This window comes from Acipenser ruthenus, chromosome 11 (assembly GCF_902713425.1).
Source record: "Acipenser ruthenus chromosome 11, fAciRut3.2 maternal haplotype, whole genome shotgun sequence".
NCBI lineage: Eukaryota > Metazoa > Chordata > Actinopteri > Acipenseriformes > Acipenseridae > Acipenser > Acipenser ruthenus.
In genome coordinates, this window is record NC_081199.1 from 4,428,663 (window position 1) to 4,444,324 (window position 15,662).

Here is a 15,662-nt window from a genome sequence, read left to right on the forward strand (position 1 = left end):
CTTTTTTCGTATTGACAGTTTTTCACACACAATTTGAAATCCGCTGAGCTTTGGAGCCCTGTCTGAGCTGCACCAGGAAACCCTGCAGGAGGGTTGGGATGATGCAGTGCTTGTAAATGGGCACGGAGGAGCAAAAGGCAATCAGGATTTATTGCACCTCATAGAGACCTTTTTGAAGTGATGCAGCAGGTTAGTTAAGCAGCTTTATCATCCTTCAGGTTTCTATGCAGCTAACCAGTCACTCATGCCACACGTATGAGTCAATATTAAGCTTGTGTGCAGAGAGCAAAAACAGGTGTTTGGAACTAGTTATTACCAAAAGGCATCTGCATGCACTTCACTTGACAATTGACACTGCTGATTTCATGAAGTCTGCATGAAGAACCGCAGTAACACGAGGCCTCCCCTAGGTGGAGCTATATAGCATTTAAAAATGTTTTGATTCAAAAATAATATTCTAAGATAGGGGTGTACAGTAAAGATTCCATATAGCAGGATATATATATATAATATATATATTTTTTTGGGCTCACGTGAACAGTTCTTATTTGAGATATGGTTTTGACATTGATCCAAGGCTTGCTTTGCCACTGTACCTTGTCAATGGGGAAGTGGAATGGAAACTTCCCTTAAGTAAAACGACTGACACTTGGCCCATGCAGGTTTCATTATGTCCTCTTGACACGTAACAGCCGGCTCTGCCCGTCTCACTTCTCTCACAGTCAGGTGGTGTACTGTTACTGGCACCTTTTGTTCATCATGCAACAAAAGCTTCTGTATTTACAGTACTGCCTTACAGAAAATACGAGTTTCGCTGAACCTTTTTCATAAAAAGAAGTCCCATTCATATTTCAGTTTCTGTAATAAATCACAATACATGGCTTGTAATATCTGGGCTTCAATTACTTTATTACCTCAAGCTTAAGGTTTGCTGTTGGTTATATGACCAATGAAACCCTTGCTTACTGCTTTGTTAAACCCCTCAAGCCACTTTATATATATATCTATATATATATATCAATATACACACACACACACACACACACACACACACACACACACACACACACACACACACAATGTATTAAATGGAAGGTGTAATGTGTCTGCCATTAGCTTTCACTAGGATTCCAGTTCATGTTATCCTGCTATACCAGGGCATGGTACAGTTTCAACAAACATGTGTCACATAGGCTCCCATGCACATCACAACACAGCCTGCTTCTGAATGACTGGCTCTGTTAAAGTCAGAAGAGGCACATTATTGACCTTTTAATTTATTCAAATCTAGGACTTTAAAGAGACGAAAGTCCGAACTTAAACACGTCACAAAATGGCTAAAGAAAAGTGGAGACATCCAGTATACTTGGAGTTTATCCATTCATACTGGGGTTTGGGTGAGGCCAGTTGTATCTGTTTCTGTCTTTGAAACATGCGGTTCATTCATCAGATACCGGTTCACTGCCTGGTCTTTTTGTGCATGTTATCATTCAAAAGCACGAAGTTAGTACAAAAGCATCCCTAAAAGGTTTCACAGCGGGAGGAAGGACTTCAGCCTGGCCGTATACCCTGCTGTCAAACTGCCTAATCAATGCCTGTGCCATTAAAGGTGCTCCACAATGGTCTTTCTGGACCATCTTCTGCTTCCATTGTGATTATCCATTGTGCAAAGCGGATGCAGTGGACCTTAGGGAACTGAAAGTTCACAGCCCACCTTTTCTCATTGGGATGCATATTTATTTACTGTTCTTGAAACACAAACCTGTGTGGCAAACGAGCCGAGCCGGTAGGATTTCTCTTATACCAGAGGATCATTATAATTGTTGTGTGCCGAGCCCTCCTAGTGCGATTGAGTGCCTGCAGCTATGAGAATACTCTCTGGTTTCCAGTTTCAGAAGCTTTGCTGAAACTCTCATTTACTCTTCTAATCTGTGGATAAAACAACATTACCCCAGATAACTCAATTACCCAGCTTGCATAAGCCCCAACACAATGAGTAACTTTACATTGTATTGTGATTCCTGAATTCCTTCAAGATTTGAACACAGACCTTGGTAAATTGAAAGGCGGGGGAGGGAGGTGATTAAAAGACAACGGCTCCGTCTGTAGTCAGTGTTGAACACCTGATTTGAAAATACTGTGCCGCGGGTCAATGCGATACCCTTTGACCTCTGAAGTTTGGACTTGTCTATGACCTTATACAGGTCATACATGGTCTCATCTAGGCTCTCATCAGTAATATTCATCACAAAACCACTGCACAATTCTGCAGGAAGTTTCCTAAATGTCTATTACCACTGCTTACAATGTTTTCAGTTGCAGAAATTCGCTTCTGACAGAATTTATAAATGACTCAGACCAAGGAAACCAATGCGTAAATGACGTCTGAAATACACGTGTTCTATTGTGCAGATTCTGTTTTTTACTATGATATGGTATGAATTATACTTTTGTTTTCAAGCTAATTCCGAATGAAAGAATATTCAAGTAGTGTATGGAACCAGTTGCTGGTTTTTATGTGCTCTGTATTATGCATTTTTTAATTACTAATATTAAAAAGTAAGTCAAATAAAATAATATATATAATTTAAACTAATAACTTGATTGCATGTTTTGTCTTGCAGGATTTTGGGAGTGAGGATGAGCGCAGGTTAAACCAGAGGTAAGTTTCAGTGTCTCTGTTCCGCTGCTCAAGAACTTCAGACACATGGCTCTGTCGTTTCCTGTGTGTAATTAACACTGTAGCTGTTTTGGGGTTTATTTGTTTAATACCACAGTGGTTACCCACCCTCAAAGTGATTACATGTTACAAGATAAAGACAGATGTTGTGCATCAATTGAAAAGCCTATTAACAGGTACCAGACCTGTTAAACTTTGAGTCTCATTACACACTGCACAACATCTGTGCCAAAACTAGGTTTTGATGGTGTTTACTCTAGTTTGCACGAGTCTTTCTTTTGAATGGTTCTCCTTTTTGTGTTTTCTGGTTGTCATTAACATGTTTAATCTCGTACCCAAACGCTTGAACTGCCACATTTTCTTGGTAACTGGGAGCTGTGGGGAAGGGATGAGGATGTTGGTCAGAATTGATCTTGTACAGAGCACCACTTTACATACAGCGTCTATAAAACTCATTTGAAAATGCAAGTACAGAAAAAGCAACCCAGATTGAGAGCACAATTTAAAAAGTAAAGGAGCTAGCTATATAACGATTGTGCAACCTCGATCCAGGAGATAAAAATAAAAATCTTAAACTGGATTCCCTGTCCCGGGAGATGTGTTCTGTGTCCTTGATTCACAGTGCCTGTGGAAGGTAGGTTAAATCTCCAGACTTCTTTCTTGTTCTTTTTTATAGAACTGCAGAAGTTTCTTGGTATATGATACTAACTCCAGATTGGTGTTTCCAGTGCACCGGTTTGTAACAACAGTTGCTAAGATACATGGGTGATTGTGACATCACGTCCGTGATGCCCCATTGTGGATGGTATCCCAGGCAATGGTTGTTCTTTGAGATTCTGAGAGATGGAGTGATGGTGCTTCAGGTCTCCTGTCTGCACACAGGAAGGAAGCGCACGTACCTGTTTTGATTCTACGTGATGTTTTGCGGCTGTATGCAACCGCATTTTTCATCTTGAAGGTTTATTATCTCTCTTCTTATCTTTCTCCTCTTTTGATAAAATTTATCAGATAGGACCTTTAATGTGGTGATTTGAGTGAAGGAGATGATCTGCATTCTTGTGATTTTTTTGTTTTGTTTTGTTTAACTATTTGAAATAAGCTGCCTCCAGGACACCAGTTCATCTTTTGCTGTTTTCTTTTTCCCTTGCGTAAAGCATTTTTGCATAGCACCTGGTGCCACCTGTTATTACTGCGGTCAACCAAACATTGCAAATGGCCATGTAATCCTGAAGTACTGTAATCATTCCTAACTTTAAACAACAAGATTCTGTAGACAAAACGACGTTACTGAGTAAAGTAGGCATGTTTTTATTTGTTTAAATTCACACTGCATTTTGAATCCGGACAATGAATCTTTGTTACTGCCTTGGCAAGGTCTGAACCTTGCTGTCGTCAGTAGGGTGCATTAGTGCTCTTTGAAAGGGGGTTTCAGCCTCAGTATTCCCTTTTGTTTGACTTTTTTTTTTACCAAAAGATTTTTCAGTGATTTAGGAAGACCGTTTGAAGTAAACGATTGGGCAGAGGTAGTCATTGAAGCCGCCTCCATTGTTTATTGTCTCTGAATTGAGGTCACGTGAAGGGTGTATTTCTTCTTTTTTTTTTAGTCTCTGTGTCTTATTTTCTTGTAGAAGTTGCTGACTTTTGTTCTTGCTGAAAACAGGATGCTGAATCACACCCTGGCAAGCAGAGCTGCTTCCTGCCTTAGCGTGCTGAGCACAATAGGGAAGAGACAGGGAGCCCGCGGCCTCCCGACCCACTACAGGAGGGGCCGAGCCTGGCTGGGAAGCACATATAAATAGCGCCGGCTGTGTGTGCAGCCCGCAGCAGAGCACTGTGCAGGATGTTTTCTGTGTCCGGAGATTTATTTATTTATTGCCCATTTGAACCTTTAAACAGGCTGAGCCACAGAGCCGCTGTCGTCGACTCACACGCTCCGTTTTCAAAATGTTTAAACTTTGACCCAGATCTCCAGATCCACAGCCTTATGGACAGATTCAATTCAGTGCTGCTGCAGAGGTTTGTATTTTAAAGAGGGGCTCTGATTTGTTTTTTACTGCTTTCATTTTAATCTGGCTTTATTTCAGCACTTACACATGGGAAAATCATAACAAATAAAAAATCAATGAAACTGTGCCTGATCGTTGATTGAGAAAATATACCTGCTTTATGATGGCTAATGAAAGGATCTGTCAGAATACATTTCAATCCCGTTTTTCACTGTAATCATGTTTACAAATCAGATTTTATCAAATAGACCCTAAAATCAGAAGCCCAGATTATAAATATGCTCTGGTGGGAGTTTTTTTTTTTCTGTTTAAAAATAGTCTCTGATTTATAGTTGATGCAACATCGACGCTGCAATTAAAAATCTGATGAAATGAACCAAATACAACAGGAACAAACAGCCTTACGATCTCTTTCTCTTAAAGGTACATAGACTTTGGAAGTCGTTTTTTAGAAAGGATTTCCACATGTAAAGAGTGTGGTGCGTTTCTCCAGTGCTGAGGCGCCTAAATGGCCTGAGGAGTCGGGATCTCCGACTGTCCTTTCCCCACGGTGTACTCTGACCCCATATAGAAAGTTCTGCTCACTGGTCTTAGAAAGCTGCGCTATCCATCCCTGTCATGAGTGACCCTCAAATACCCTGGCAGTGCGGGCGAAAAGGAAGAAAATGCATTGGGAAAGCTCTGCGTGTTTGTTCTGGCACGCCTGCTACAGTACATGGCTGATCATGCCGTCACGTCACAGGCATGCTGTCACGTCACAGTGCTGCTGATAGACAAAGGGATCAGGGTGCAGTCATTTATACACGTTTCAATCATTGGATCCAGTGTAACAGACTGGATTGTTTTAATTTTCATCTTTCTATTAAGAATTTCTCTTTCATAACGTTATGAATGTGTGCTTTTGTCATCCTGGACAGCTGGATAAATAATACAAAAAAAAAAAAAATGATGTTCAAAAGATTTAGTTGGATTTCCTGGCATGCAACAGAGCTGTATGGCAGTTAGGGTGAATATGTAGTAATCATGGGACTGGGAGACAGGAAATCCTCTGTTAGAATCCAAGCTCAGCCATCGAGGGAAGGTAGCATAGCTGGACATTCCAGGCAGAGGGGTGAATTTGAATGATCTAAACAGTTGTGAATCTTGACACAGCCGTCCTAAACACCCTATACATCTAAGGCAGACCCATCAATGAAGTAGAATAGGGCTGTGCAACTTGCTCCTGTACGGTGCCAGCTCTGAAGTGCCCTGGGGTGAACATTATGTCATTATTTCTTCTGTCCGTCGACACCAGGCCGTAGATCTGTCATCCCTTCGTTGGCAGTTCCGGAACAGTGTAACCTGAATCTGACACCGATCTGGGGAAGGAAGGACATAAGTGTTGGAGAAGCTGCAAAACTCTTTAGTCCTTTATTATTTTGTACTGGGAGGTGGTGCAGAGGGTAGTGTAGGGTTACAGTAAAAAAAGGAGGTGTGATGGTAAAGTGGAAAAAGCTTTGTATAGGATGCTGGTCTTCACCTTTGACGACTTGGTCCGATTTCAGCCAGGAGACAAAGTTAATTCAGTTCTGGTGGTATTGTCTGAGCTGTAAGTGGTCAAACACAATAATCGTCATAATGTTAATGGCTCTCAGACTTCAGTAACAGCTTGAATGAGGCATGGTAGAAAATTTAAAACAGTTTTGCATGGCAATGTGTTGGGTGTCAATTTAGATGAACCTGTTAGTCTCCCTAATAATTTGAAATATCATTGCTAACATAAAAGCTGAGAAAATGACTGTATGTGTGATTCAGTCTCTTTGCCTGCCTGCCTGCCTGCCAGCCTGCCTCCTTGAGACAGCTGCTACAGCAAGCCTGGCTATTTATTCAATTTCATATTCAGGAGGACAACTTGGAATTTATTAATACATCACTAACATCAAACGCACAACACCACTCTTTCAATTGCACAACTATTCACTTTGTTTTATGCCAGTAAATATCAAGGGCTAGTTATTGAAAGGAAAGTGCTGGCCAGAAGCTGCCCTGGAGTCTGATTTATCAAGCAAGGGGATCACTTTGGTCTAGTGCACAGTTTGCACAATACCAATCTCCCCAAGATGAACCCTAATCATGTATTATTTAGCAATGCTTTTGCACTTAACCATGAGATCTTGTGAACTAGCTGGTGTGTCTAACCTGAGCCTAGAAAGCAGTGATACTAAGACCCCCTTGGAGTGACCCTGCTACTGGTTTGGAATGCAGTGGTAGAGAGCCCCCTTGGAGAGGCCCTGTTAGACTAAATTCCCTGATGGAGAGCTCCTTTGATCAGCCCTGCTTGCTGGGATATGGTAGTAGAGAACCCCCCTAGATCAGCCCTACTAGAGTGGGATGCGTGTCTACATGTGCCTTCAGCCTTGGCCGCATTGGATGCGGGGTGCTGTGTGCTCTTACTTCCTTGCCTCTGCATCTAATTTCCTTTCAGTCCTTGAAGCTATCTAGTCCTTAGTCAGCCTTCAACAAGGTTATATCAGGAGAGAGAGAGAGAGAAGGGAAAGGCATGCTGAGTGTGCTACAGAGCAGAGTACCGGCAGTTACGCAGAAAGAAACCGTCTCAGCGCTGCTCCTCTTCATTTGTATTTTAGAGGTGTTTTTTTTTTTTTATATATATAAATCCCACCCCCCTCCCCAACATGGAGAGGTATTGTAAGCCCTGATGATATTAGAGGACAATGTTAGCTAGTCTTAAGAGGAAAGATAAGGTGATATCCTTTTACCGAGCTGCAGTCAGAGCTGTTGAGAGGGCAATACGATAGAAGAAATACCAGGAGAGCCAGATCAAGCCAGCACATTGCATAGCCTGCAGTCGAACTGCCTGTGTGTTGCATGTGAGCGATTTACTCAGATTGCACCTGTAATGACATGCTGTCTGAAATACCTTCGAGATCGTGAAACACAGAGTTTGAGGGATTTCGTTTTGAACTGAGCAGCGCTGGAGGTTAGGTGAAATTGGACGTATTTGTTTCACATTGGTAATAAGTGAGTGTTGTGGTTTTAAAAATCTGTTAGCTGCAGGAAGGAAACACTTGAACAGAGTAAGCGAGAGAAAGAAAGAGTTAAGAAGAGTTTTGTTCTTTTGTTTCGTAACTAGCTGAAAGTGGGACGGGTGTTTGAGTTGAAGCTTATGCCATTCGGACTGATAAGAATATCCTCTGGAGACGCTAGTAAAATTCCTGGGCGATGTGGCAGTGTTTCTATTGAAGACGCTCTAGAGGGGAGGATGAGGAGACACTAGCTACGGCTGACTTGTTTAGAATCGGTTTTCAAACCTCAGCCGTGGGGTCCGGCTAGCCCTGATTAAACTGGGACGGGAGAGTGTGAGTGAGCAAGCAGGATGCATCTGGTGGTGGAGTCCTCGCAAGACGCCGTGCTGAAGATGCTGCCCTGTTTCGTGGAGAATGCTGTCTTGACCCAGAATGAGATCTGCCGAATGTAAGTCCCTGCTGCGGCAGCTCCGACCTAACCAGCGCAGAGCATAGCCAGGCAATGCAAAACGAAGTAACTCCGTCAATGATTTCCAGAGAATAGTGGTACATAAAACTCAGGTTTTATGTGTTTAAAATGTTTGATCGTGTAACTTACTTTGAAGCTATATCCGGAAGGAATTATTCCACTTATTTTTCATTGAAGCATTTCCCCCCTTGTGAACTGTATAAGGCTGGAACATATGTTTTCTTCACTTTATTTTTTCTTTTTCTTTTTTTTTTTTAGTATTTTTGTTTTTCAATATTTTTCCTTACGATTTTATCATGAATGTAGACTCTAATTTATAATAATTCCCCCCCCCCCCCCCCCCCGAGGATAAGTAATTAGGTTATATAAAATGCTTCTTTGAAACTAATTCAGTTTTTTTCTTGATGCAGCAGCGACTCGGTACAGATATAAATAGGCAGTGCTGATTTAGAGTCAGTGGGAAATGCTGGCTGGCTGTTAAGACTCTCCAGAGCAGTCTTGCTCTTGTTAAGTGCTGCTGCCTGTGGAGATGCCTGTCTGTAGTTCTCGTTTCAAAACAATACAGATGACACAGTGCTTGCATTAATATGTATGTACAGCTATGGCCAAAAGCTTAGCATCCCCCTAAAGTCAAATGAAACCTGCTGAATAATGTTACATTAACATATTGAATTCCATACTTCATAGTTTTCCATATACTTAACCAATTGAAAAAATGTGACATTTTGAAATCTAACATGAAATACTGTACTACTAGCATAGCTTCCGGTAGACTTTGTAAATATCATCACATTCTGTTTTGTGCGTGTGTTTCTGATCGAACAGCAATTCTGCCAATTCCTTTTAAACAAACCATTGATAAACAGGGTTCCTTCAGTGCAACTTTCAAACTGGGCAAACGGTTAAAAAGCAGATCAATCAAAGACCAAACAAAGACACTTTGCAAGCCGCCTCCTCCACTCCCAACGTCTCCACATTGTGGCGCTCACGACAGCCAGCTCTTAAACAAGACAAAGCTTGTGTGGGCAGGGATGAGGTTTTCTTCCTGTGTTTGGAGATCCATTAAAACTGACTGAAGGAAGTTCTGCACATTGAGCAGGGCTGCTAACAATAGGCTCTCTTACAAAATGTTCTTGGCCACGATGTGATCACCAAGCCTGCCTAGAACGCTTTACCAGGTGTATTCCCAGATTGCATAAAGGTACGATTTTTGTATCCCCCAGTCGTTTTCCCATCTAAAAGGATTACATTTATTTCGTAACTGGGAAAGCCCTAAGAGGGACAAGCACCTGGATTACAGGCACGCCTAGTATACACTAGACACGTAACAAAAGCTAAAAACAGCTGACAAGCTGTGTCAAGTTTACAATGCTGTGTTTAAGTAATTCATACCACCTCGAAGCTTGCAGCACCTTGTTTTATCGGCAGCCTGCTGAAGATTACTGCTGAATCTCTATTCAGTTTGCTGTCATCTGTAAAGACTTTGCTGGAGATCCCCAGCTCTGCTTTACAACTCTGTTGAATTTAGGATCCTAAGTCTGAAATATTCCGTCAGTGGCGTCCCAGGTGATTCTATTTAATAGACCTCTATACTTATCCACTATAGAGATGTAGAAGGCTGACTTGGGAATCCTGCAAGACTTCTCTCCATGTGCTTTTCAATGAAGATTGCTTTTGTCACAGGCATTGTCCTCTTTCATGACAGCAGAGGGCCAGTGTAAATCTCAGCGCTGCGTCATGTCGGTTGTATTGCCAGAGTACAGTACCTCTTCATGAAAGTGTTTTTAAAGTGTTGTTTGTTCTTGTCGCTGTTGATTTGCAGCCTGAGTGAGAGCTTCTTCATGGTAAAGGGAGCAGCCCTCTTTCTTCAGCAGGGGAGCAGTCCACAGAGCCAGAAGGTGCACCCCCATCACAAACATGCAGGTAAGGGAGACCCCAAACACACAGCAGCTTGGTAAACCCGCACATCCAAAACGGAATCTGTTTGAAAGCTTATTTTTTTTGCCCACTTAAGTGTATGAAATAGGTGTGCCAGATGTACAGAATGGTTCTCAACGGAGGTTACAGAAATATATTTTTGTTCAACGTTTTTATCGCAAAGATATACACTCTGTACTTTCACACATCATTAGATTCAACCTTAAAATCTTCAGTATCAGTGAAGCTGCGAGCAGATAGGAAGATCACGAGACAGATCTGTAAAATTAAAACTGATTGGAAAGTACTGTTTTTTTTTTTTTTTTTTTAAATCATGGATTATCTTGGAATCTGTTCCATGCTCTAGCATGGCACGATATAGGGGTTGATTTTAACAAAAGAGCTAATCTACAGCGTAGCAAGTAAGGAGCCCACCCCGCTGGCCTCTCACTGTTGCAAATGCTTCCACAGCACACACACATTTGTCATGTCTGCTCCGGCTCTTCTTTTTGTGTTTCTTGATTCCCTGTCTTTTGTGGAAAATCAAAGATAAAAAAGGATAGCAAATGGATCTGTCGAGACAAGTCAGAAATCAGTCACAAAGTTGAAGCAGTACTAAATCGTACAGCGGTTGTGCAATGTTTTATTGACTTAACCACATTTTTAAGAAACTTTACTTTTTCTGATTTATGAATTGTCATCATGGCATGTGTTTAATAGATCAGCACAGGCCTTTAATGACCTGGTCTCGTTTAAATGGATATTTAAAGACTGACTCAGGGTGTGTGAACCCTGAGGGGGCTTTGCAACCTGAATTCAGAACAGAAGAGCTACTGCACCAGTTCTAATCTAACCTGCGTGAACATGAAGCCTAGCGAGGGAGTGATACATAACTCCTTTAATGTTGCACTGTTGGTACTATAGATGTACTGTATATAGATTTATATAAATAAACCAGAAAATTCTTGTAAGTACTCTTGTTAATAGAGTCCCAGAGAGAATAAGAAAAAGGTTACGTTAGGTGGTGTGCTATTGCTTTTTAAATACGATGCATAGTTTGAATAGATGCATAAATAGGTGTGACCATTACTGGAAGATCGCTGGTTTCACGATGGCTTGCTTGATGCAGACGGACTGATGAAACATTCAGGGAAAGGAAGTGTTGAAATGCTCTTGGGACAGAACACAGTCCTGCATTAACACTTGACCCTGTGAACTTGTGGATGGCAGCAAGGCAGGATTCTGTCCGTAGTTCCCTGCTGGGCAGTGAAAAGCTGTTTTGAAGGCTTTTGTCCGCGAGAGAAAGCAGGCTGGTTGAATGGGAGGGCACAGGCAGTTGTTCAGTAGGAGAGGCACACTGTGGCACTGTCCAGCTGCTGCTTGGTAAACACTTTGCAGCACAAAGGCTTTCTGTTGGTCTGCCCAGACCGTCCCCTCCACCTTCGTCTGGCAGCACTTTGCTTGTTGTGGGTTAACAGGCTCTCTTTAACCCCTGAAGAGGACAGACTTTTGGAGCACCAGAGGGGGTTTCTCTCTCTACTCGAGTGTCATTGAGTTTGTGTCAGCTGAATTCTACAGGCATATTTGGCCTTGGGTGAAGTTTTTTTTTCACATTTTTAACTTGACACACTCATGTTGGGACAGTATTTGAACACCAGCGTTTTCCTTATTAAATGCACTCCCCTCAAACAAGTATTGGGACACCCTTGCTAGTGTATATTTATGTTGGGTCCTGGAAATAGAGACAAAAGGACACAGCCTATTGTGACCACAGTATAGCGATCTCACATCAATGACCCGGAATGTAAGGGAAGGGCATATTTTTTGCTTGACAATTCAATGAAGTGGTTTTGAGCTTCAGCAAAATACGGGTTTCATGATGCGATTTTTCCATTCATAGTAATGTAGATTATTTTATTTCTTATCTTCAAGGTGATTTACCTCGGCACCTTCAGGTGATGATCCACCTTCTCCGATCAGAAGACAGAATTAAACTGGTAAGAAAGAAAGGTTTTATTCCACAGAACGGGGACACATCATTGGGGGATCAGTATCTAAACTGCACCTTGACTAACAATAGGTCTTACCGCACAAGTGTCATCCCAACTGGATAAACCCTTCTTTAGCTATATGTATTTAATTGTAGGATGCAGTACATGTAGTAGGAGCGCTCCCGCTGTCTTCCATGCCAGGGATATGCCAGGAAAATCCAATGTGGTGTCTCGAAAGAAACGAGTCAGACCTGCACTAAATGAAGAGCTGCTGCTTGTGTGTTTGATGAGTGAAGATGTCCGTTTCCTTCCCTCTGTGCAGGCTGTGCGCTTGGAGAGTGCGTGGTCAGACCGGGTCAGGTATATGGTGGTCGTTTACAGCAACGGTCGCCAGGACACAGAGGAGAACATCCTGCTGGGCATGGACTTCACCAACAAGGAGAGGTACCCATGATGCAGTCTCTCGGATAGACCGACGCACACACACACACACACACACACACACACGCGCGTGTTCATTAGAACTGACTCCCATGAAATGTAAAGGGGCAGGTTCACCATATCAATGAAACCTGAATACTTGTCGCTCAAGTTTCTTATATCAAATTAAATAGCTTTTTTTTTTTTTTTTTTTGCAAAAATGCGTGTAAAGATTTTACACTTGCTGGTGCGTTTTCCTGTTTTAATCATACATTTTGTTTTGTTTCTGTTTTTTTTTTTTGCAGTAAAAACTGCTCAATAGGAATGGTGCTGCCGCTGTGGAGCGACACCAAGATCCACCTGGATGGAGACGGGTGAGAAGTGTCTTCTGTCTGGGGGAGGAGGGAGGCAGGGGGCATTGGGAAGTTGAGTCGCGCTGTCGCTGCCTGTAACGTCGCCGGGCTGCTTTTAAGGTCTAGCTGATTTTCTCCACACCAGAACACAATGAGACATCAAACAACTATCCTGTGCTTTCTTTGACAGAGGGTTCAGTGTGACCACAGCCGGAAAGACACGCATCTTCAAACCAGTGTCGGTTCAAGCCATGTGGTAGGTAGCACGTTGCTTCATTGCCGTGCACAGTAATCTGACCATTCATTCATTGCTAATTGGGTATAATGTGGCTATAAACATTTAACAAACATAGAAATCGCCCAGTCTTTCCCTTACTGAGTTCTGAGCACAGAGGAGCATGTTTGCTCTGGCAGCCTGCATTGACTCAGGAAGATCAGAATTGCTGCTGAGCCCCTGCGCCATCTAGTGGTCTGCAGAGGTATATGCAGATACCTTAGATCAATAGCAAATTGTTTACTTACCATATAAAAACCAGGACATAGTTTAACCCTATCCGTGTCAAGCCAGTTTATCCTTGGGTATTTCTGTATGTAAACTCACTTTACACTTGTGATTTGCTTGGATCATGATCTTGGAGCTATGAAGATTTGGGCCAGATCAGATCATGCATATTAAGGTTGTCTAAAGCTTTAAAATCCTAACTAACTAAACCCTGTGTCTCGAATTCCATTGCTGCAGGTCGGCCCTGCAGATCCTGCACAAAGTCAGCGAGGTGTCCCGTCGGTACAACTACTTCCCAGGCGGGATGTCCCTGACCTGGACCGGGTTCTATGAGAGCTGCATCTCCTCAGATCAGAGCTGCATCAACGAGTGGAACACCATGCGGGACCTGGAGACCACGCGGCCAGACTCCCCAGCCTTGTTTGTGGATAAGTAAGTGCTGCAGTGCTTCTGCCTTTAACGCAGACTCCCTCTCCTGTTGCTTTGCACATTTTAATGTTTGTCTGCTGAAGAATCTGGGCACGGGCTAGCTTGCACTAATCGTTTGTTTTCTCTCATCAGACCTACAGAGAGGGAGCGAACGGAGCGTCTTGTGAAAACCAAACTCAGGAGCATAATGATGTACAAAGATCTGGAGAATATAACCTCCAAGGAGGTAAGTGGAGAGAGTGGAGACAGCGGACCTGTTGTGACCCCTTTTCATCTGCCCTTGGGCTCTGCAAAGCCTTTGCTCTAAAGCAACACCTGCTGTAGGAAGGGGGACGGGAGTAACTGCAGGCTGCCAGGGCTGTCACCAGCATTTTACACCTGGAGTACAATTTCTATTACAGTATTACTTTATTTTAAAGGGTTGCACATACCTCTCTCTGAAATGCATTATTGTGGAGCATTTCCTGCTGTGTAACTGTAATCCTGTGCTTGCCATATCCACTGTATAAGATCGCTTCTCTTCTCGGTGTTCCTCTGTGTCCCTCTCAGATCCGGACTGAGCTGGAGCAGCACATGAACTGCAACCTGAAGGAGTATAAAGAATTTATCGACAACGAGATGCTGCTGATCCTGGGCCAGATGGACAAGGCCTCTCTGATCTTTGACCACCTCTATCTGGTACGTTCTAACCCAGGAATATACTGAACACTGGAGCTGTTTATCCTGCACGCTGCGCTGGTGTGGGATGCTACAGGTGTTGGTTTTGGTGGTTGCGGGTAAGGCAGAGGGAACACAAAGCCACTTTTTTCAGGCACAGTAGCTTGAAACCTGGTTCCAGGAGACCAAGTTTAAGGCAACTTTACTGTATCAAACCCCAAATCTCCCCTGGTGTCCCATGCAGTGGCCTGAAACGCAGTCTCCTGAAACCCAACTTTCAAGCCTTCGTGTTCCCTCAGCTTTAGTTTGCTTCAGTGTTCCCTTCAATTATTATTTGGACAGTTTTTACACTTTTTTGAAACACTTTTCCCCTCAGATTTTCTATTCTAAAATAACTAACTGTTGGATTTTTATAAAATGTTTTTAAGTGCTGTGTTCAAATATCTTTTTTATAATTATCAATCATAAGAGGTGTATTTTAAAATTCTCCATGGAAACCTTCCTCGAGATGGAGGAAGGAAGAGCCACTCTAGAGTACAAGGGCTCTCGTGTCTGCTGGTTTCGGAGGTGCCTGTGCCCGGGTGAGAGCTCTGGAGAGGGGCTGTAGGGTCTGAGGCTAATCACAGAAACACTGCCTCACCTGCTCTGCTGTTCTGTTGCAGGGCTCCGAATGGAATGCCTCCAACCTGGAGGAACTCCAGAGCTCAGGGTGAGTGCTGTTTCACTGTTCTATTACAGATAACATGAGCGCACTACAGTACATGCATCTGCATTGAATTCTATAACTAATGTATTCAATATATACAGTTGTACAGTACATACGTAGTATTAACTGTTAATACATGTAAAAACATAGGAACATTTCTGAACGAGAGGAGGCTGGTGGCAGTGTTTTTGTTTGTGCTCTTAATAAATTGAAATGAATAAGTCATTACATTATGTGAACTACAGTTCTGAGTACCATTTCCAATTATTTTTCTTTATCATTATTTCATTTCAGTGTGGGGTACATCTTGAACATAACCAGGGAAATCGATAACTTTTTTCCCGGCTTGTTTGCATATCACAACATCCGGGTATACGATGAGGAAGCCACAGACCTGCTGTCCCATTGGAACGACACCTACAACTTCATAGTGAAAGCCAAGTAGGTGTCAAGATAAAGTCCTGCTTTCTGAGATGCAGCTCGCCTTGGGGTGGAGAAAGCAGTTAGCC

The 15,662-nt window shown here is 42.6% G+C and overlaps 1 protein-coding gene across 2 annotated transcripts in view; it reads left to right on the forward strand.

Annotated features, from left to right (window-relative positions):
- LOC117426831 (protein phosphatase Slingshot homolog 1-like) overlaps positions 1-15,662 on the forward strand; it is a 29,552-nt gene that overhangs the window by 4,791 nt on the left and 9,099 nt on the right. The window contains exons 2-12 of one of the 2 annotated variants that reach the window (XM_034901430.2): positions 2,625-2,662; positions 10,001-10,101; positions 12,028-12,092; positions 12,409-12,530; positions 12,812-12,880; positions 13,050-13,115; positions 13,599-13,793; positions 13,923-14,016; positions 14,340-14,468; positions 15,110-15,156; positions 15,448-15,594. In XM_034901430.2, coding sequence (XP_034757321.2) covers positions 2,625-2,662; positions 10,001-10,101; positions 12,028-12,092; positions 12,409-12,530; positions 12,812-12,880; positions 13,050-13,115; positions 13,599-13,793; positions 13,923-14,016; positions 14,340-14,468; positions 15,110-15,156; positions 15,448-15,594 — 1,073 coding nt within the window. Of the gene's footprint in view, positions 1-2,624; positions 2,663-6,653; positions 8,158-10,000; positions 10,102-12,027; positions 12,093-12,408; positions 12,531-12,811; positions 12,881-13,049; positions 13,116-13,598; positions 13,794-13,922; positions 14,017-14,339; positions 14,469-15,109; positions 15,157-15,447; positions 15,595-15,662 lie in introns of those variants that run through there. The other variant, XM_034044919.3, reaches the window with a different exon arrangement.